Here is a 22,946-nt window from a genome sequence, read left to right as displayed (position 1 = left end):
ACCTACGGTATCTGTCTGCTGGTGCTGGGCAGGTACTGTAGTGTCCATTTGGTTTTTAGAACCTTTCAGATTAATACAGTTGCTGCTGCTACAGATTATGACACTATGAGAGCAATGAGAGTGAAACTAGACAGTAAAGTTGTGCAATGGAATTTGAAAACCAAAATAATAAGCTAAAAGATACTGTGTAGTCTCCAGAATCACATTGTAGATGTGTAATATTCATCCTTAACCACAGTGACACATTTTTGAACCTTGAGCTGTTTTCCAGAAGATTATTACTGTGCAGCATCTACAGCAGCACCTGAATCAACCACATCATGATTATGAATTGGCCTGAACATGTGGCAGTGGTGTCCTGCTGATGACAGAAATGTTTAAAGTGAGTGATTTCTTTCTGTTTGTGTTTTGTTTTTGACTCTTAAACCTCCACCTGTAATGTGGTTTGGGCCACACTGCATATTTAAATACCTCCTCTTTGCCTGCTCAATAGATTCAAAACAGCTGAAGACATTTATTATTCCAATGAGCAAGACAGACCTGGAACACAAGTAAATTTCCTTCTATTAAAGAACGTTCTCGCCTCCAAATAGTTTGCTGGAAATGGGTTTAGAAGGGGCAGAATACTTTCCTGTTGAGTTCATTCTACACATCTAATAAAGTCTGCACACTGGCATGGCAGGGCTCTCTCATTTGATCTTCACTTTTAATCTGGTCATGTGTCAAATGTCTGCATGCAGCGTGTCAGTGTGTTAACTGCGGAGCTGGAATCCAACAGAGTCTGGTGTGGTTTGTGTCACCGGACACTTCTGGTGAGGCGTGTTAAAAATTAGTGGGAATGTCTGAAGTTTGAACAGGTGTTGACCCAATTCTGTGGAGTGGGTTGCTTGGTCCAAAACTGATTAATCGCTGCATGTGTCCTGCCGCTCTGTATTTGTTTTTAGAATTCATACCCACCAGCTCTGTCACTCTGTAGATATACACTTTCCCCTTCTCCAGGCCTCCACTGAAGAACATGGGTGCTGCCACCAAGAGGTTGTCAGTTATACCGTCTCCGTCAATATCCAAAGGTGCAATCTCACTGCCGTAGTAGGAGCCAATCTGAAAGAGATGTACATGCATTTCATTTAAAGGGCATATACAACTTTGCTTTAACTTGTCAGTCTGAAGTAAATACTGATTACACAGTGTAATGGCTGTAGAAAAATGTCAACATCTGCACATAGATTGGTTCCTAAGAAAACTTCGCTTTCTTTATGCTACCAGGCTGGAATTTTCCTTGAAAATTGAAGGTCGAATTACGGCACAAGGGAAGTGCGTCTGCCATGAAAACAGAAAGAGACATTGTTTCCTTTTGTCGCTTTCCCCAGGTAACGGTGGAATAACTGTGGAAACTCTGAACTGTAAAAGAAAAAGAACCTGGCTGATGGAGGAGACAAAGTAGTTGAAGAGGGAGAGTGATAGAAACCAAGGTAAAACAAGAGTGAACGGACGGGCATTCACTAAATGGAGAGTGCTTCGGCATTGTGTCTGTACCACCTCTGATATGAGCTCCCCCTCACCAGCGGGACTTGAGATGTTTCAAAACTGGCATTCATTCTACTAGACCAGTAAGAAACAAAACCAGTCTTCTTGTTATTACTACCCAGGTGTTTTACTCGTACTTATTTATAGCGCTGGGATCAGGGTTTCAAGGTCAAATTCTGATTCTCACGGCTGTTTTTTGCTTTGGACAGTGGCTGCCATGTTTTGCTAATGCTAAAAGTAATACCACAGGGAAACACTGGGGGAAGGTTTGAAAGATTGCCTATTTTGCTAAAGATAATGTGATTTTCATGTATTTATTTTATTTGAATCCTTTAAAAACAATCAATTTAGGTGATTACAATTCTTGGCTTCTTGTTCCCTTTTTGTTGAAACACGTGTTGTTTGGGTTTGCTGATTTACTGATGATCTGGAGCAGCTTATGTACATGAATATTGTAAGCAAATGGGGGCCTGTGTTGTGTCAAAGCAAGTAGTCAGAGTCCTGGTGCGTTTGTAAATGCTCAGACTGTGAGAGAGAAAGGATCAGTCACTGGACTGAATGGAACATCTATTGGTTTTCAGATTAGAAACATGTGCCTATAAAAAGCTCCTTTCTCAAGAATTGTGAGATCAAGAAAGTTTTCTGCAAAAAACATCTGCTGTTCTGGATGAGCTGTTGCTGACAAGGTACAATGTAAGCTGCTGCAGGATCACTCCAGGCCTGCAGCCTGTGAACAATTGCCAGTTACCAGTGTAGTGGCCATTAACACACAGAGCCACATCTCCTTGAAGTGATGATTATTTTTAAACTTCATGTGACTCAGATATATTATTATTTAAATCCCAAGTCCCAAGGTTTTTTTTTTTACATAAACAATAACAACACAAAATCAAACCTACAGTGAAATTGTCCTTGTGTCAACTTGCGCCATCAGTGCAGTATGTTATGTTTATGTCATTTGGACTGTTATAGTGGAGCATTCATTTTATGGAGATTAAATTTCAATATGAAATCCTTCTGGCCTTTTCCACTAGAGAATTCTGCACGCCATGATAATTTTCCAGCCATTCTGTTTTATTTTATATATTCATGAATTGGAATAATTCTAATGCTTTCCAGAATTAAATTGACGTGATATACTGAAGTACTGTCCTATATTGCCAGTGGTGATCCTGGATTTTAAGCACATTAGGTAAGAGAATGAAGAGCCCCTTAAAGACGTTTTTCTTTCTTTTCTTAAAACCTGTCTACCAAGTATAAGTCAGTATTTTTTCAGTAGAAAAGGTCACACCAGAAAGTGGCACGAATACATCTGTATGTGTCTCTAGAAGCTAGTTGGTAAACTGCCATAGCTGGCGAGCTATCTGCTCTCTGGCATTATGTTCTCAGGATTGTAAATCCTTTCATCCAATAAAGGAGAATGAAATGAGACACTAAGTTTATACAGTTGATTCAAAAGACATTCATTACTGGTATATCATTGACTCCTGACTCATATGCGTCACAAAATGCTTCTTTTGTGACCAACATAATACTCAGACAGATGAGGTTAAATACAAATGTACGGTGCAACATCACAAATAAGCTAAAATAGCTTCCTCCATTTTAGACTCTCCAGGTTTCCTCAAAGGGCATTTCTGACAAGACAGCTTGCTATTAATCAACTAGTTAATTCCTTCCTTCCTGGGGATTATCTTTATTTTCTTCAAAAACATATGACATGAGAATAATTTGTAGGATGTTTCTTTATAATCACATAAAGATCTACAAAAAGGAGCTTTAAAGACTTTTGTAACTAAGTCAGCTGCTCTTCATCAGTGGCATTGCAAGCAGTGTTTTATAACCATGTTTTATGACATTCTTTCTTCCAAAGAACACATGATGACTACATCACAGTACAACTGGCTCACAGCTGATGAACTGAATGCTACAGTACCTGCTGGCCTTTGAGGGAGTGCAGGATGGTGAGGTTGCCTGAGTTCTTCAGAGTGAAGATGATGACTTTGCCGGTGTGGTTAAATCGTGGAGCTCCGGCTACGAGTAGACGGCCGTTTCTGGCTGACACCACAGATGTCACAGTATAACCTGATTATGGAAAAACAAACACACACATTAATATCCCTCTACTGTCTCTACCAGACAACAGACACAGGTTTAGAGACTGGTCTTACCAGAAGTAACCAATGTGGGATATTACTTGTAATTATCTATTTTATACTCCCTCGTTCTCTGCAAAATAAGTAAAATGATTGCTCGATAGTCAAACTGTAATTAAAACCTCAGGGACTTCATTTCCTTCCATTGTTTGAATCTGCTAAGAGTGGTTGGGCCTGACCTTCAGGTTGAATTTATAGCAGTGATCGGCATGACATGAAAATTATAAAAGTTGCAATTTGAGGAGTTGAAACTCAGCGAGCTGCGTTCAGTTATGAGGGTGTTCTGATTTCTCAGGTTTCTCAAATTCCCTTCTTCTGTTTCGACTTTTCCCACTAAAAATTCCACTTACTCCTCGCAGACTTTTCCACCTTCATCTCTCATCTTCATACCCTTTCTTTTTCCCGGCTTTAACTTTCTCCCTGCCTGTCCAAAATTATGCTTCCACCTCATATTACTATTGAGTCTAGAAAGGCTTCCATTGGCAGCCTGATGGATAAGCTCAGAGACAAACCACTGATGGTAAAAGCAGAGGTCTGTGGTGGTGGAGTGAAGTGAGATGGGGTTGGATATGATGGGAAGCACTGGAGCAATGGGTACACTTTACAGAGATGGGTAGCAGAGAGGACAGTTGGTGTTAAACCACAGGTCTTCTAATAGGACAGGATGGTGGCCATGGGAGAAAATGCTATAAACGGTGTTCAAGCGTAGCTTTCATTATCAAAATAGCAACTCTGTTTGTTCTCTGAATTTTTTCTCCTATTTTAAACACAACCCTCACAATCAAGTCTAGATTTTTTTCTGCTCCATTACGGTCTCCTGTAATTCTTCAGGGTGTTACTCACCCAAGTAGGCACCGTGGTTTTTGAGCTCTTCAGGGAACTCCTGTGTGTAGGACGACTTGGGAGGAACCACCTTCCCCTGACGTGTTTCCTTTAGCACTGCTCCGTTCCAGTCGTAAGCCCCAACAGCACCCACCAGAATACCATCCTATCGGGGGAAGTTCAGTATAGTTAATTCTTATACATCAAACAGCAGAGTAATAGAGACATAGAGAATGATCTGTCTGTACTCTGCCTGTGTTGCACATGGATAATTATGTATATGATGATGGTGCGCTCATTAAGTTTAATAAAGTTTGACCACCGGTTTGGAGCAGAGTCTGTGTGTTTGGCAGCACTTTAGTTTCAGTCACATTAATGATGATGTGACTCCACTTGTGGTGAAATCTAATCTTGGTAACAGCGATAAACACAAAATACAATGAAGGTTCGCACTATATTTACCGGATCACTTTAAGAGGATATGAAGAAAATCTGATTTAATGTATCCCTCTTCCTCTCTCCCACAGTACATTAGACCACCTTCGTGGAGCTGTTGCTACAACAAGAACAGCGGCTGTGGGTCCGGAAGTAGAGCGGGTCGTCAATGAATCGGAAGGTCAAGACACTGATGGTTGTTCCATTGGTGTGTGAGTGTGTGACAGGCTGAGCATAGAAATATCTTGGGGTCAGCACCTTGCATGGCAGCTTCTGCCATCAGTGTATGAATGCGCGCGTGAAAGGGCTTTGAGCAGTCAGCCGACTAAAGGAGCACCATGTAAGTGCAATCCATTTACAATGTTGAGGTTTAAAGAATGGACCATTTAGGGGCTGATCACACAGAGACGCATCACTAGGAACACCTTGTTTTCCTATGGTAAGGCCCGCCGGCGGGCGCCCCTCTACTGCGACGCGTGTCCCGTTTTTCTTGTGGTTTTGTGAAGTTGAAATATATTCAACTGTGCAGTGCAAGGCGCAGGAGTCACACCGCATTTCCCAAAATTACACTTGATGGCTAAGTGCGCGCGCAGCCCGGCTCCACAGGTTCTGTTTTTAAAATCAACCGCACCTGTAGCTGTAGTTTTTTCATGGTCTCTATGTAAAGTTTCAAGTGCAAAGAGCAGTAAAAAATACATTTACACCCTTTTTCTAATTCTTCCGAACCACACACAGGACAAATCAAACTACTTCTTCTATAGCAGCGCACCAACCAATCTCATTATGCAGAGGCAGTGCACCATCTCTAAACTGAGCACAAATGGACCTTTGTTCTATGATGAATTACGAAGAACAAGCACACAGCTTCGGTTTATTTCAGTTTCACCTCACTTGCTACAAATTGTGAATCCTTTTCCCCATTCAAGATACAGTCAATCCTCCGCATCTTAAAAAAATGATCTTCAAACAACATAAATTATAAGAGATCCTTACTCAAGGTCCATTTCATTATTTACTCATTTGGCTTGTCCATCATCATCCACTGATTTAAAGCCATAACAAACATTCCACTGATCACAACCTGTATCTCCTGTTATTGCTAAAGTCGGAGCAAATGTAGAAACAGGTTTTACAAAGCAATAACCCACACTGTATTTAAGACTTCTTCTCTCCAGGAAGTTTAAAAACTACTGTTGGAACTGAACGCATGACAAATTAACAGCCACTTCATCAACAGTCACAAAAGCTACAGTGGAACATTTTCACACAATCACAAACCACAGCTAAATCTGGATCAGTGTTTATTTTCACCACCTCATTCAACAAAGGAAACAAACCAGAGAGTGCAATTAGCTGCCGACGCGAGGAGGGATAGAGGAGGGATTTTCTACCTTCCATGGCTCACTATACTTTGTGTCACTGACACTGTAATTACAGGGTTCTCTGCTTAATGATCTTGGCTTTTTTTCGTGCTGTACACAATATGCAGACAACACATTTTCCAGTGTTTGAGCGAATGCTGGAAGGCTTGCGATTCCTTCCTGAACGATGGAATTGTGTGCTCACCGCGCTCGCACTACGTCACTCTCTGACAGCAGCGTTATGCCAGTGTGGTTAAATGTTTTGGTCAAAATGGTCTCCATGGCAAATGAATGAAACCCCAAAACATTTCAACCTTATAAACCAGTGACCTATTTCTACTTCAAATGCATGTATGGACCAGCTGGAGGGACACAAGCTTTTCTTTCAATGCTACTGATGTCAATGTCAACTCTTAAGCGTACTGGAGGAGGCCAGAATTGTGGTTTGACATAAATATACAAAAGTGTATAGAGGATATATACTATTTTAACAAGCTCAACAAACAAGTGATGTATATTCTGCATTCTGGTAAATACAGGAATTTTGCATATAAACTATAAGAGCCGTGAGATTATTTTTCAGCATTGTTTAGCTGAACAAACAAACACTAGAGGAAAAAACTGCATTGTATGCAGATGCATGAAATGTCTGTATAGTATATGACATAAGCAGCCTTCAAAGTTGGCACATACCACATTCAGCAAAACCATCTGGGCTTTCAGGACTGGTTTTTGCTCTAAAGCCCCGACATTCTTTCCAAGAACTTATCCTACTCTCAACACTCAGGTTGGTGTTGTCGAGCATTTCTGGAATCTGGCCTTGTGGACACAATTTCCAGCCATTCCTGCCACCCAGCTGCACATTCTGCTATATCTTTATTTTTTAATCATAAATGGGAAACATTTATTTCTCCCTTGACAAATCACACTGTGAAGTGCAACTGGAAAATCAAAGCAGTCGCATCAGTCTAGACAGAGACAGAAAGAGAGGAATGAAAATCAATTAATTGGTATGAACAGGTACAGTAGAGGAAATGTATCTTATCTCCCACGTCCAGCTGTGTCACCCTCAAAGCCAGCACACCTGCAACTATCTGTTCTAAGATCAAATCAAAAACCTTGAGGAAAAGTAAAAGGAAAAACACTCCATTTTGTAGCAGAACTGTCTCAATCTTGTCTCAGCTTCTCACTAATATGTCTCCCCTGAGAACAAGTGGTGTCTTATTACCCATCACTGCATGGTGGAGTGGAAAAAGGCCTGTCTCTTTTGTCAGGGACTCCTAAATCAGGATGACCTAAACCCTTTGGGGCCACACAGCAGGCCTCTCAGGGGGGACTGGAAAGTGACGAATGGCAGGTTTTTGGGAGGAGTTATGATGCACCAGAAATTGAGACAATGTGTGTTGTTCTAGATGCTGACAGATGATATGAGGCGACGTGGTTGTAGAAGTCAGACTCACCTCAACGTTGTGGGCGGAAAATCCAGCCTGAGACATCTGGAGGCCAAACGCTGTCCCATTCTTACTGGTTCCTGTGTAAACAAGTCAGTCTTTTACAGTTTTGAACCACTGCAGCAGGAAAGAAATTTAAGCAGCCAACCATGATCTAAACCTACATAAGAAGAGCGACAGAGTCTCAGTGTAGACGTTTCACATCTTCAATAGCTTATTTTATCTAACCACCTGTCCAAAAGCCAAGTTATTCCACTTCAAATCATAGAAAACAGAGAATACCATCAAGTCCTCACACTTGAGCGAATGGAACGAGCCAATTTTTGTCATTTTGACTTGATGAAGGTCCCATATTATGCTTTTTTCATGTTCATATTTTCATTTTGGATATCTACTTGAAAATGTTAACATGCTTTAATGGTCAAAAAACACAGTATTTTTCTATTCACCTTCTGTCTGAACGCTCCGTATTAATGCCTGTCACTTTAAGACCCCTCCCCCCAAAAGTCCAGTCTGCTCTGATTGGTCAGTTCTCACAAGCCTGAATAGGCAGCGCCCACTGTGTTTCAGCATCTGTTCTGCCAGTGTTTACGCAATGCCACGGTCATGCTGGGGGCGGTAACTGTATAGCTGTGACATCACAGTCTTACGAAAAGTCCTGACAGCTCGTTTGAAGACACAGTTTCTGAATATGGGCTGTATGCATTTCTCCATGGATTCAGTGTTTTGATGATTTAACAGTATTTATATAGCACCTAGACATGCTTATAAATAAAACAAGATATGGAAATCTCACTTTCTACAATATGGGACATTTAACATACCAGGTATTATTCAATATTATTTAATTGTTGTATAGTAGTTTTTCATCAAAGTAACCAATCCATTGATTAGTCCATCATGGATTTACTCCAGTGTTATCTTTGTTTAATGTATGTAAGTTTGTATTATTCCAAAGAGAACTATCACATCCTTGATTATAAAATAAAAAAAAGTTAGAGTTAGAAGATTTCCATGTAAATGTAGAAGTAGATTACTAGGCGGTTTCTATCCTGCTTGTTCCTAGGAACTTTTACTGTACCACCGAAGACAGTTTTACTTGTTGAAGACAAATGTAATACCATTTAAATGCACTTATTATAATTATTATTATGTTGCTTTGGACAAAAGTGTAAATGACTGTAATGTAGTTCAAATGAATTTGTTGCAAAACCTTCCAAACTGAAGATGCGTTCTCCAAGTGCATCCACAATATCTTTCAGCGCTGACTCATCTGTCACATTAAAGAAGTGTTTGTCATCTGGGTCACTGGCGATATACTTGATTTCATTGAGGAAAGCCTCAGGGTTGATCCCTCGACGGTTGTAGTAGCCAAGAACCTGTGAAGATAAGATCAAACACCGTCAGCTCATGGATGAAGTGCTTAGGTGTCAACCAATCGAATTAATCTGAAACAGGTCAACATAAGAACTCTTTGAGAGGGTTTCAGAGGATTTAGGTTTTCTACACCAATGCTAGTGCTGTCACCAAATCTTGTTGGTCTTCAACCAGATGACTTCAGAGTTTTTGCTCAGATGCCCAGCTTAGCCACTGGATGGGATCAAATGTGCCATTAGCTGTAGCAGCATTGGCACACACCAAAGTACCATGTGGTTTGAAGGAGATCATTTACACCTTTAACTGCACTTCCACTGAGTTTATGTTTGGAGCTCATCGAGGGCTCCAAGTGTTTTTGGCTCTAATCTTCAGTCAGCTCTTGAGAGACTTGCTTCAACTGAACTCCATGAGGTCACCTCATTAATGTCTGTGGCGTTTTAATGCTGCAGTGGAAATTTATTAGCCATCAGTCAACTCAAAGTATAAGCCATTTAACCCAGGTGAATAATAGATCTAGCAGACTCACAGCAATGGCATAACGGGTGATACCGTCCTTCTCACTGTCCTCGATGGCCTGCTGGAGATCCTGACTGTCATGTGACTCTCCATCAGTTATCACTATCATCACCTTCTTGGCACCACGCCGACCTCCTTGTTTGAAAGCTTGAGAGCTGCGAGAACAAGTTTAATACTTTCAGTAAAAATAGATTACAAACGAGTCCAACTTGTTTTTTCCAAATGGAGTTACTGTACCGTGCTACGTTGATGCCAAGAGCTGTGTTGGTCTCCTCGCCACCCCGTTGGTTGATGCTGCGCGCTCTTTTCACCACTTCCTCAACAGATTTGTAGTCGCTGAGTTTGAATTCATGAACCACCTTCTCACCATATTGAACGACTCCAACCTGTGGAAACACAATGACAACGATAAGTCACAATAATATCGCCTACAACAAACAAACTTTTATGAACATACATCCAACACAGTATAATGCCAAAGCATGTAATAGACCCACCAGTCTTCCCTGCCACTGGTCTCCTGGGTGAAAGTTTGAGACTGAACCAGCCCAACCTCGCTACATGGGCCTTCTGGCTCTTTATACTTTGTTTACCTTACCTTCAATATCACCACCTTCATACACACAAGTACTTTTAGGTGAGGCAAACAGTCCAACAGTATCAAGTAAAAAAAAAGAAGACTTTAAATAAATAAATGAAGAGGTTCAGTTTTCAATATATCTTATCTTCTTTTAGTAGTTCCTCCTTTCTTACACACCTGTATTTGACCTGGTCCAATATAGAACTTCTGAAGAATGTTGATGAGAAAAGCCTGCACTTCATACCAGGGGTAGATGGAGTTTGAGCCATCCAGAACGATCACGATATCCATATAGGTCTCACATCCTGAAGAACATTTAAAGAAGAGACTTAGTCATGGGATCAGACATGAAGAAAACAGATGTTCATAAATGAGGACATAATCCCCTGCTGTCATTATGAATCGTCCTTGAATGTTTGTGAAACAGGAAAGATACTTTACTCTGAAAGGCAGGCGCAATCGTTCTGGAGAACTTGAAGCTGGCATTCACTCTGGAGCATATGCCAGTGCTGTAGTAAGAGCTGCCACACTCATAGGACCATAACGGCCCACAGGCCTGAAACGTAAAGCAAAGCATTTATACAAGCAACATTATCGACCGCAGAGTTTAACAAAAAAGTTTGGTTTGTGCTCTCAGAGAACTTCCGTAGGAAGAGCTGCAGTATGACAACCATGTAATTAAAAGACAATCATGTGGGATTGACCTTTTTTCCATTTGCAACATTGCTATTTTATTAAATGTTTTCTGTTGCAATGGACTATTACACTATGTCATTTTATCTCAAGAGGATTAATCAGATGAACGTTAGACTCCATCTCACCACAAAGCTGTTGTCTTTAGGGTTGGATGTGAGCGTCATTCCCAGCCTCATCTTGTCCTTCCGCTCTGATACGTTGGTCAGAGATATCCTTCCTTGAGGGAAAATGAATATCACTGAGAGGATCTTGGATGCACAGACTCATATTTACATAAATACATGCACTATCCTTCAGAGACCAAACAGAAGTTCCACCATCTGGGACTTTGGTTTGTTATTGCTTTCTGGGCAGCCAGAGCAGCGTCTACATCCTCAGATCAAGACGTCATGCGCCAACCTAACCAGCACAACACATGTGCAAACCGTATGAAGAAGCATGCGGTGGGATGTGTGGTATAACACACGTGTGGAAATGTACATAAACCATTTAGAAAAATAGTAAAATGTGGAATGATTGGTATGGTACCCACACTTCTGTCCCACAAATGAGACCGTGATGTTTACTGAGACACATGCAGAGAAGCATGCAGACATATAAACACCTATATTACACACACAACACATTTATCCAGATGTTGTCACTGTCACTGTATGTACTGTAGCTTGCATTTCTCTGATAAAAACTGAATCGTGTTTTGTGATACTGTACCTAAGTTGAGCTTGGAGCAGCCATTGCCGTTCATTCGTCTGTTTAGTGAACATTTATAAACATCGCCTGTCTGGTATGGGCCATTCATTTCATACGGGGCACCCACTAATAACCTGCAAGACACAAAAATCCAAAAGTCAGAATCTCATATCTCATAACATACTCATTAATAAAGTGTGCTTTACACAAGGTCTTGGTTGTTATTAATCATCTGTGAATGGCTAACTAGTCATGGAAGAGCAAGATTAACAGCTTTTTTTTAAGTCTCTGTCTGGTATTTAATTCTCTGAGGGAATATGACAGTGACTGCTAACATTAGTGACCCACACAAAACACATGAGCTGACCTAGAAGATTTTAAACATTTAAACTCTGGGAGTTTAACTAAGTATGTTTAATAATCTTCAGCAGTGCTAGACATCACATCACGCGAGCGTCAATTGCTGTCTGTCTGAAAGCACCATAAGTATCAGCTTTACATTTTGTGGTATGAGATGAATAGTCAAGGAATCACCAAGGTTAGGTGACGTGAATTAGTACTCTAATGTAAATCTATTTAATTTCATCTGCACTGGCACAGGCTGTAGTGTAGGAAAGTGAATCAATGATAATGTAGAATTGTTATATATAAATGTTAATTGTAGGTGCTTGCTTTCTGCAGCAGCTCGATTTAGTACCTCGCTCAAGGATACCTCGCAGTCATAGAAGGAGGTGTATTACTTCTCTAAACTTTAAGGTCCCACCAATCACTGCTGCAGAGTATGCTTATTCGGAAATAACATTTATTTAACAAGGGTTGTCTGATCAATAAAATCATCATCACCGTCAGCCATAGGATTTAGATTTTCCAAAAGAGCAGTGTTGACAGCTGGACATTCTGTTCACATGACGTAGTGTTGGTGAGGACTCATTCCTGCACTTGACTTCACAGTGGGTTTCCTGTGCAAGGTCAGTGTGGTCTCATAAATGTCACTAAAAAGGTTTTAGATGACTTGATGTGATAGAGGATATAAAGTCATCTGGCGTGTTTACTTCAGGACTGATGGAGGGCGTAAAGGCCTGAAAGGGAGCTATAATTTAAACGTATGTCGGAGATAAGATCTCTTTGTGTGAAACAAAAAGGGGGTTTAAGTTTTATTTATGATCTCCATTAAAAGTCCTTTAGGGTTTCATGACAAATCATGTGATGTGTGTCTCTTTATCACGTGATATTTTTAAATCAAGTGGCTTATTATTTCTACATCTCATCTATGTGCTGGAATCACAAGATTCAATGTCCAACTGCCTCAGGTTTTAACATATCTTAACAGATAACATCACACAGCAAGACTGCCCTCAGCCACATCTCTTCATGGGTAATGTTCATATACAGTACATCCAGTGCAACCCATATATATACACACACATATGCTGATTCAAACATTTTCAAGATTTTTTTTTTACTGTACTGGAACCATTGTGGCTCTTTGGGATTGATACTTTTCACTAGGAACTTAAATCCATAGTTAGAGTATGGAATCCCAACTTGAATCAGTCTTCCAGTGCGGGTTTTAAAGAAAATAATAATTAGTTTTTATAGCCTTTTGATATATTTTCCAAACAAAATTTCACCTAAGCTTGCCTCATTCAAGCAATCATTTGCGAGTTGCATCCCAAGCTATTCACATTCCTGAAAAAGCTTCAATGAATACAGCAGGTCAACTCAGAATTTAAACAACTGTGCAGTCCAAGTGAAAATCACAGGGGGAGCAGCGGGCAAAGGAGCGACTCCCAGTTCAGCGGTGCCCCAAAGGAAAGACACCCGACACCATTTTATAGAAAAAGCAGACCACGACCAACCTCCTGCAACAACTTCTAGGTCAAAGTCAAACAACTAAAGAAACACTGATCTTCAACTGAGGAATTTTTAGGTCAGGCTTGTGATCCCGACAGTTTCAAAATTGCTCCAAAAACACTTTGGTAATAGTTACGAGGAAAGGCGTGTACTCAGAACTTCCCTAATAATTGCATATGGTTAGCATGACATAACACTGCTAACCAAAGAGGTACTGCAGCATTTTACATTTGATATAATTTATTAATTTGACGCTGAACACCTTCCAGTATAAAGATTATATTCAACCCTGCACTGACAATCACCATTTAATAATATTGCATGACAATAACAACAGATACAAGTTCACAGTCAATCAGAACAGAACATTTCTTCCTCCAAGCAGTGATGCCTTGTCCAAAAAATGTTTTCTTTCATTCTGCAAGTAAGTCTGATGAGGACAGCTCAAATTTCAAATGGATTCATCTGCTTGTGCAATTAAAGCTAAAAACCTGCAATGTAGTATAAAACATAACATCCATACCTTAGATTAAGTTTGCTATTGTCCCTACTTTGTCCTTTCCATTTGCTGTTTTAACCTCAGCAAGTCTCTCATTTATGAATACACACATAAAGGACACACTACTGTATATACAGTGAAAAATACCGTTTAAACAGACTAAAGGTCCCTGAACTATTTAGAAAATTGGACATTTGAGCATAGACAACATTCAACATTATATTTATGTTTAGGTGCTTTTTTTCTTTCTTGTCCAATAGATTGCGATTCTATTTGTTGATCTGGGTAAAAAGCTGTTGCATACAATCATCACCAGTATGCACTGCAGGAAAAACAAATTTGTCTCAACTGAAAACTGAATCTGAAATTCCATGACAAATCGAGTCAATTTTATTTGTTTGGTGACAAATCATAACAGAAGTTATTTTGGGGCACTTTTGATTTACAGCAGGGTAGACCTTAGTCTCCCACCATGAGTAAGCACTTGGCAACAGAGACATTGTAGGACAACTCCTGCTGAAAGAGATTGTGTGACACGCTTTAGCTCCAGTACAGAAGTAGAACTTGTGGTGAGATTGTTTGTTTCCAAGGTCAAAAATGAACTTGAGTTTTCTTCAGTGTATTTTGTGGTCATGTCGCATGACTGCTTGATTTTTAAATTTCTTTTAGGACATCTGTTGACGTGATGTACGGCACAAGGTATCAGTTATGATTTGATATTTAACAGCAGCAACTGAGGAAATGTTGGTCAAACAGTTCATCGCTGCACATCAACGAGTGACTCATATGGAAGTAACGCCAATGTTATTGCTCCCAAAGCCAACAGTTAAAGTCTCACAGACTCTGGAAGTCCATTTCACCCCATCGGCTCCAGCAGCGCTCCTATTTTCATAGCTATTAATATCAGCATTATTACTTCAGTTATTGCTATCCCTTGGCACTGCAGACACAGCAGCACAAGTTCAGGTTGGGATACAGCTACCTTGATGAAAAGGGACCATTGTTGCCTTTGACTTGGACGCCTGCCTCTGGACCTCCTGAATTTCTCCAGAAGCTGTTCAAACAATCATGTTCCAGAGCTCATTAGGATCGAATGCTAGCCTCCGTGCAGCATCACTGCAGGAATGTTACTGACACTGAAAATAAAAACTTGACTCAAAATGAATGTGTGGACATTTCCTACCATGGTTACAGAGGAATACAGGATTTTGGGGTTTGAGGAAGCGCCATCCTCAAGCCCAGGCTGTCATTAATGTGGTAATGTTTTTCATATTTGGACGGAAGAGATGTATACGCTGTGAAACCACATCCCTGCCCCAAACATGAGTGCGCTACTCCGATGTCACGCTGGCTCATCACATTCCATTTGTCTGCATTAACAGGATATGTGTTCTTTTGCTAATGCTGCCTCATAAATCAAAGGAATCGTAATGGTCACATAATCATTTTCCAAAGGCATTTATTTATTGTGTCTACTCCATTTGAGAGCATTGGCCAGGGTGAGTGGATGAATTGTGAGAAATCTGCATGCACATGCTAGCTGCTTTAAGTCATTGTCCCACAAAGGTCTTTTTCAACTCGAACAATGAGGCATCTTTATTTTGTTTAAAGATATATTTTTAGCCACGCTAGCAGTATAGCTTCCAGGAAAGGGAATGTTGGTTGGTTCAACTTTGACCACTTTCCACCATGCTGAGATATTTCAACAACTATTAGCTGGATTGGACTGGATGAAATTTAAACAGACATTCAATGTCCCCATCCTGTTGATTTTGGTGAACCCCCAACTTTTCTTCTAGTGCCACCAGCAGGTCAAAGCTTTCATTTAAAAGGCTTCACATGCCTCCAAAATACTCTTCAATTTATATACGTATACAGTAGATGTGGAGTAGCTTGGTCCGTAGGGACTTGGCTTGGGGAATAGAGGGTGGCTGGCTCAAGACCCTGTACAGACCAGTCAATGAACAGTGTGGACTGGTAGCTGGAGAGGTGCCAGTTCATCCCCTAGGCACTTCCAAGGTGCCCTTGAGCAAGACACAAAACCCTTAACTCCTTGGGGTGCCTGACTACAGGCAAGCGTGACGTGGTAAACATTATACACTAAAAATCAATATGTTAAAATTGTAATCGTGAGCACGGTGACATTAGCATTAAGCTCAAAGCACCATTGTGCCACATACAACCTCAACCCTATAACATGTACTGTATCTAACTTCTGACTCAAACTGTGGAAAATACTCTAAGCCGATAACGCAGACATTACAGTCACGCCACTGTGAAAGTTGTGTCCAAACTAAATAGATCGATTTCTGTTTTTCTACCTACCTCAGGAGGCATAAAGACACTTTTCTTTGCAGCTTTTCAAACAGGCTCAATAAAGGAAACACTATTTAAGGCCAGTGGTGAAAGACTACACAGACTCCCTGTAGTTCTTTGTGATGTGCAACTCGTAACTGAGCTAAGGAGTAAAGGTCAGGTCTCCATTGAGGAGACCTGGTTCAACAGTAGAAAAATAAACAGTGGAAATACAAAGTGGGAGGCTTATGTGGCGCATGACTCAAGTATGCAGGTCCGTGTATCCCATCAGGTTTAAAGACCCAAGCTCTTTGCAAATTGGAGATGATGTGGCCTCTTCTGAGCTCCCCAAAGAGTGTCTGCTCTGGCAGAGTGTTTAGAGCTCCATAATGCTCAGTAGACACGTGAGGAAATGACACATTCCTGACATGATGACCTTTCCTCAACTTGGTAGCTCAATCAGCAGTCATGGACAGAAACTGTCAGCAGACCTGACAAAGATGTCTCAACGTCTCGATGTGTCTGAGGCCAAATATGGTGAATATAGTATTTTTTTCCCTGCTCACTTAAATTTTGATTTGAAGAATATTGTCTATAATCTTCTTTTTACATTTACTGTTCTAATATCATCAGATACATCAAAATGATTGTAAAGAACTTAAAGAAGCTCACTGGAATTAACAAACTGTCTTAATTTGGAGCTCAAAGAAAGCCTTCTGACTGTAGCTGCATGTCTGCCTTACTTCAGGTTCAGGTCATAAAAAGCTTTTCTCACAGAGTCACTTTCCAGCTGTGATCCTGTTCCTATCCAAACACAGAGCTGAGGGTTTGAGAGACAACTCTGGAAAAGTTGACAATGCTGCACACAGGCAACATCGGTAATTTTAACAATTTTAAATCCCCTGAACGCCCAGCTGATGTGAAACCACTTAAGGAGAAAGTGGAGTTTAGAAAGTTAAAAGGCATCTAGACTGTCCATTGCAATTTATCATACAAGTGTATGACTAACAGTTTTCTAACTGACTAATCTAAGTGGAGTCATATTTGTTAGTAGGGTAAATATAAACAGTCTCACAGGCAGTTAGATAAAGACACAAAATCAGCAGAAATGCCCCCTTAAGTGATGAGACTTGTTGAGCACATGTGCTGCTGCAGAGTTGCTGTCCGAAACTTCAAAGATGCATTTTCTTTCATGTGAAGCAAAAAAGAGCTGATTCTGTCCTGATGTGCAGAGATCACTGCCTCATCAAAACATTCACCTTGGGGAAAAAAATACAAATCCCTCTCAAACTTAGTTGACAGATTTAAAAATGAGAGACATGTGGAGGTGAAGTCATCATTGCTAGTAATCCAGATAAGAACTGACAAGAAGGCATCACCGATCTGGTGGAAAACAACAAACTGAAGTGCTGTGATTTACTGTATAGTAGTTAAGTCAAATTTAAGTACAATTTTTCAGTATTTCAGAGTGAAATCCTTTGATTTTTACTCAACAATTATTTGTCACCCATAATAACCACATTCTTTGCAGATTAACATTTCACTTAAAAATTGAGCTGGGCAATATGGCCTTAAATAAATATGCTAATATGCTTAAGGCTATATCATGATACACAATACACATCTTGATATTTTGAAATCTCTCAAAAGCACTTCAGGGTTGACTACTGGTTCTTTCACAGAATAGAGATTTTTGATAATCACCAGTAATGTGGATATAATGACTAAATCAGTAAAAGACAAGTATCAGAACAGGTAGAAAAAAACAAATGACATATCACATTATAACAATAACCAAAATCTAAGAGGATATATAGTGTCATATCACCATAATAATGTATCGATATATTGCCCAGCTCTACTTAAAAACATAATGAATCACATAATTTAATCGACAAAAAAGTATATAAAGCAGTTAAAACAAGATAACAGAAAGAGCAACTGATACAACGCATAATGATGCAATGCACAATGCGTTGATAATAGCCATAACGGTTTTGTTTTTTTTATGTACACTTCTGAATGCAGTACTTCTGCTACTTTAATGGAGTATTTTTATGTCATGGTATGTTTATACTTTTACTTAAGTAAGAAGTAGGAGGTCACATGCTCACGTCTTTCAGCAAGGCTACCACTGGTGATGGATAAAACTAACCTGAGCAGCAATATCTTTGAATTGGATGTGGGAATGTGGATGAAACAAATCAGGTCTTGTTAAAAATGAAAACATTATTTTTTCTTTTCATTTTATTCACCTTTCACACTCAATTATACCGTGTTTTCACATCTCCCTCAGATCCTGCAACATTCCTTTAGTCCAGCTGAGAACTGTCAGACAATGTATTGCACACACACACTCCCACAGACACACACACAAATATACAGACAGTCTCGAGATTGTGAATACAGCTGCATTTTCACATACCCACACCTACGCACACTGCTGCTCTGACTAAACAGCCTCTTTAAAACTAAACTCCACAGGATGACCAACTTGTCTGCCGAGAAGACAGACGAGTCATAACTGTGTTGTAAAACAAGTGTGACTTGCACTGTGGGTTACATTGGGTTCAGCTAGACAGTATACTGAACAGTCACCATACTCACACAGTGCTTTATAACATTGTTAACATATATAAATGAGGGAGATGTTTCTTCTTTCTTTCTATTCTTGCATCAGTTGGAGGACTTTACACAACATCGCTGCTTCTCCACAGTATGACTATCTTATTGCTCAGGCAAAGTACTTTTATACAAGATGTATGGACACCTAATAAGGATGACAAAAACCTGATCCCAATAGATCCATTTCGCTGGACGCTGTTTGCACAGGCTGTGCTACACTATTCTTCCAGTGAAAATGTTTTCAGGTCGTTCTCAGACATTTACCTCAGGCGAGGAAGTGTCTCTAGTGACCTTTATTCCACACAAATCAGCCTCATCAGACCTTTTCCGTTCTGGTTGGCTGACAGTTGCTCAGAATGGGAAAGAGGCTGGATTTTACTATGTCGCTGACATGTGTGCTCTATGGCAAAGGAAGACTTGGACTCCTTTGAGCTGGAAGCTATGTCTAGTTTGTCACTTCCTTCGCCAACTGTGTCACTGTCCCTTCCTGTACAGGAGGAATACACACATATTCACTCCCTAACCCCTAACCTAAACCTTAAAGGATAACACTAGGGGCAGTCTCTATTTTATTATTGCCAAAACCCCCATAAAAAGACTAAAGCCATCACTGGGTCAATATTCTCTGATTTCCCAACCCTGTGTGTGGTTTCTACGAAATACTTAAAGATATAATATGTGACATTTCTGCATTTAAATTTCTAAAAACAACCTGACCACTGTAATATATCAAGCTGAGTTGGGTACTTAGATTATCCCCAATGTTTCCAACAATATTCAAACCCAGAGAAATCAACATATCAGCTAGGCGATAGTAGCGGCCGATATTGGATATACCCTGTGGATTATCACAGATATTGGTATCGGGGATTAGAGGTTGTAATGCAGAGAAATTTGCCTGGGATGATTAATAAATTAGTAAATAGTAAATAAACCATTTCAGTGCACTGATTTAGCCAATGAAGTTTATTGTATATGCATGTTTAATGTATGTAAAATATCCTGCCTCCGTTACATATCTTTGTCACAAGTGTTTGATAACCACATCAGACGGCGATCATGAATAAACGTAACGTGAATAAAATTCTCCCATAATCCAACGCTACTTCCTGATGTCATCATCCATACATGTTTTCTTTTCATTGCTCCGACTGAGAGCCCCGTAGTTGCAGAAAGCACAGTGTTCCTTAAAAACAGGTTAAAAAAAATACTTTTTTGTTATTTGTTTGTTGTTGTTGGGTTGACTTTGTGTTGGGTTTTTATCTCTAGATTAATACATGCGGTGTGTGGACTGTGTATCTTGGACTAACTCGCTCATTAACTACAGTGCCAACTTTCATCATAGTGAAGGAACATGTCACTCAGTGAAGAGCGTGGCTCATTAATATGTTTTAATAGCTTTTGGACAATATGAAGGCTTTGGCCCAGATGAATAATGCATATCAGGCTTTGGCTACATATACATTGTTAGCTGGACCAATAAATTGTTGTTTTTTTTCTTTTGTGGGATTTTTTGACAAAGAAAAAGACTTTAGCAGACTTGACCCAAATCTCACTCCCATGGTCTAACACTTAAATTGGGCCTCACACTGATATAAATACACAAACACATCTACACACGACTCTCAATCAGCTTCTAGCATTTCTGACAGTGAAGTTACGAATAGACAGTCATCTGCAGAATATAGTAATTTCACTGCCAAGTGCAATATTCTAAAGCTTCTTTATATGAATACAATACTCTCTCTTTTCACTCACATACACATTCAACACTGTAGGCCTCAACCTGCCCGAGGAAAACAGAAGATGGATAACTTGCCAAGAGGAACAGTGATAACAATCAGCATGGGACAGTAAGCCCAGTATGGTATTTACTGCATGTACACTGGTCCCATTATGTTTGCAGAGCAGCACTCTTTTGAAGGACATGGTGACATATCATTTCTTAATGTGCTGTAACCCACTTCTACCACAATATTGTTGCAACAATAATTAGATTAGATACGATGTGTATGGTATACTGCTATCACAAAGGTTTTTGCATACAGGGAATGTGTTTGTTATCTATTTCCTATTTTAACCAGACAAATTCTACTTGTGGGAAGCATCAACAAGCTCTAATACTTGGATAAGAAAATAGGTCACCAGAACAACTCCTACGACTTTTCTAAAAAATCACCTAAGTGGTTAAGGTCGAGGGTTTCCAGATAAACAGTTGATAATCACTAGCTGGACACACGTTTTAACCAATAGAGTCTGTATCAAGTTAAAGTAAGTTAAGGTTAGATCATGGACAGGGTAATACAATCCAAAAAGTCCAGCTTGAGTCTTTATCCATGTATTTGACATGCAGTTTCAATTATTATGAGGAAGGATCTTACTGCCTGGGAAAGTTCACACAATGGCAACCGATTACACTCACCCAGGAGAGCCAAGTTTGATTCCTGTGTGTAACCAAAAGTCAAAGTTGACTTGTTTGTAACTTATGTAACTGAACATACATATTTTAGCCCGAATTATGTTTTGCTAAGCCTAACCAATCAGTTTTGGTCCCTAAAACTAAGTCCAAAACTAAAATATGTGAAATGTTTGACAGAAAGCTTTATTTTTAAAGTCCAACTGAACTTTGCATATAAATTTGACTGGGGGTACATACAACATCATAGTTTGAAGCTTAGGGCCTCTGACCAAAGCTGCTGTAGTTTACATGTTGGGTGAAAAAACATGCTGTCCTGTTCAAATGAATGAAGGGGCCCCATTTTAATTCAACTTCTGTGCTTAAAACGTCGAATGTTGGAAGGAGAAAGGATTCAAACCACGGTCAGGAGCCGATGCTGCAGGCACTGTACGCCCAACCATCCACCCTATCAAACGAAACTGCTTACATGGGGGAGTCATTATTAACACAACTGCAAGTGATCACTCATCAGGGTACTGTAAACAAAGGTTGTTGCAATTTAACAAAAGACCAATGCTATCATTTTTCTGGTGAAGCGAGTCTGGCAGCCATTGACGTCAGAGAGAAAAAAATAGACCTATAATTAAAAGATTTATAAACAGAACAAATGATTTACACACACAGAAGCACAACTGGAACTCAGCATGGTGCTTGCACAGTTCCTGTGACCAGACGTTTCGGGGATGCCAGAAACTAATTTTGGCCACCACACAGTGCCAGTTGGCCTAATAATAGTGTGCATCAGGAGTTAGTTTCTGCTATGAGGTAATATGATGAATGTGAGGTATCCAGCTCAGAACTACAGTTTGTTTTGCAAGCAGAAATTAATGGGAGGAAACTTTGCACACCACAGAGGAGGTACGGTAGATCACTATCTCTCGGGGGGAAAAAAAATCTAACTGCCAAGTCAGACAGTCTGTCAGCACTGTGTGTGTACAGTCATAATGTATTTGACCTCTTAATCTTTGTCTCAGATTACTAGGTCCTAAATTCTAAATTCTGGCAGTTTTACAAACCCTTAAATATACATCAAAATAAGAGATACTGTTATTTTATGTCGTAAAATATGGATGATGAAAGTCAAACTGTAATTCCAGTGGATATTGTATAGTTTTCGGAATAATGTCTATAAAGCTGAAAAAAGTATATCAGACACAAATAAAACTTTGCTGTCACATAACAGCAACAGGGCTTCTGTGCAATGTGCTAAACTTGAAGTTGTGGTGATAGTTTGCAAATAAGACAGAAATAAACGTATTATTACAATACAATGTTGGCCACTTTGTATGATAAATCTGGCACTGTTTAGCAGAATTTAACATAAAATCTTTGTAGTACTTAGCAGGCGCAAAACATCAACAAGCTACATTATTTTGCACAGCATCAATTTGTAAATCATAAAAGTTACTTACCACTTTTCTCCTCCAGCAGCCACGTGTTGCTGAACAGTGTATCCAAACTGGGCTTGTTTAGGGCCTTTGATGATCCTGTGTCTCTTTGTGTCGATATTGAAGCAGTTGTGGGACCCTTAAAAATGAAAAGATCATTTTCATCAAAGAAGAGTTTTACATTTCTGTTGTAAAATAGTGCATCAAGTAGCATGG

General features: G+C 39.8%; 1 protein-coding gene across 2 annotated transcripts in view; it reads right to left on the bottom strand.

Annotated features, from left to right (window-relative positions):
* itga11a (integrin, alpha 11a) overlaps window positions 1-22,946 on the bottom strand; it is an 80,219-nt gene that overhangs the window by 24,764 nt on the left and 32,509 nt on the right. Inside the window, exons 3-14 of one of the 2 annotated variants that reach the window (XM_084360839.1) lie at window positions 22,755-22,869; window positions 11,633-11,745; window positions 11,047-11,138; window positions 10,667-10,781; window positions 10,403-10,530; window positions 9,883-10,031; window positions 9,656-9,800; window positions 8,966-9,131; window positions 7,762-7,832; window positions 4,527-4,671; window positions 3,464-3,612; window positions 958-1,101 (exon numbers count right to left, since the gene is read on the bottom strand). In XM_084360839.1, coding sequence (XP_084216965.1) covers window positions 958-1,101; window positions 3,464-3,612; window positions 4,527-4,671; window positions 7,762-7,832; window positions 8,966-9,131; window positions 9,656-9,800; window positions 9,883-10,031; window positions 10,403-10,530; window positions 10,667-10,781; window positions 11,047-11,138; window positions 11,633-11,745; window positions 22,755-22,869 — 1,532 coding nt within the window. Of the gene's footprint in view, window positions 1-957; window positions 1,102-3,463; window positions 3,613-4,526; window positions 4,672-7,761; window positions 7,833-8,965; window positions 9,132-9,655; window positions 9,801-9,882; window positions 10,032-10,402; window positions 10,531-10,666; window positions 10,782-11,046; window positions 11,139-11,632; window positions 11,746-22,754; window positions 22,870-22,946 lie in introns of those variants that run through there. The other variant, XM_084360840.1, reaches the window with a different exon arrangement.

Source organism: Pagrus pagrus (genome assembly GCF_965226575.1).
Source record: "Pagrus pagrus genome assembly, chromosome: 1".
NCBI lineage: Eukaryota > Metazoa > Chordata > Actinopteri > Spariformes > Sparidae > Pagrus > Pagrus pagrus.
Note: the sequence above shows the minus strand (reverse complement) of the source record. Positions and strands in the feature narration are given on the sequence as shown.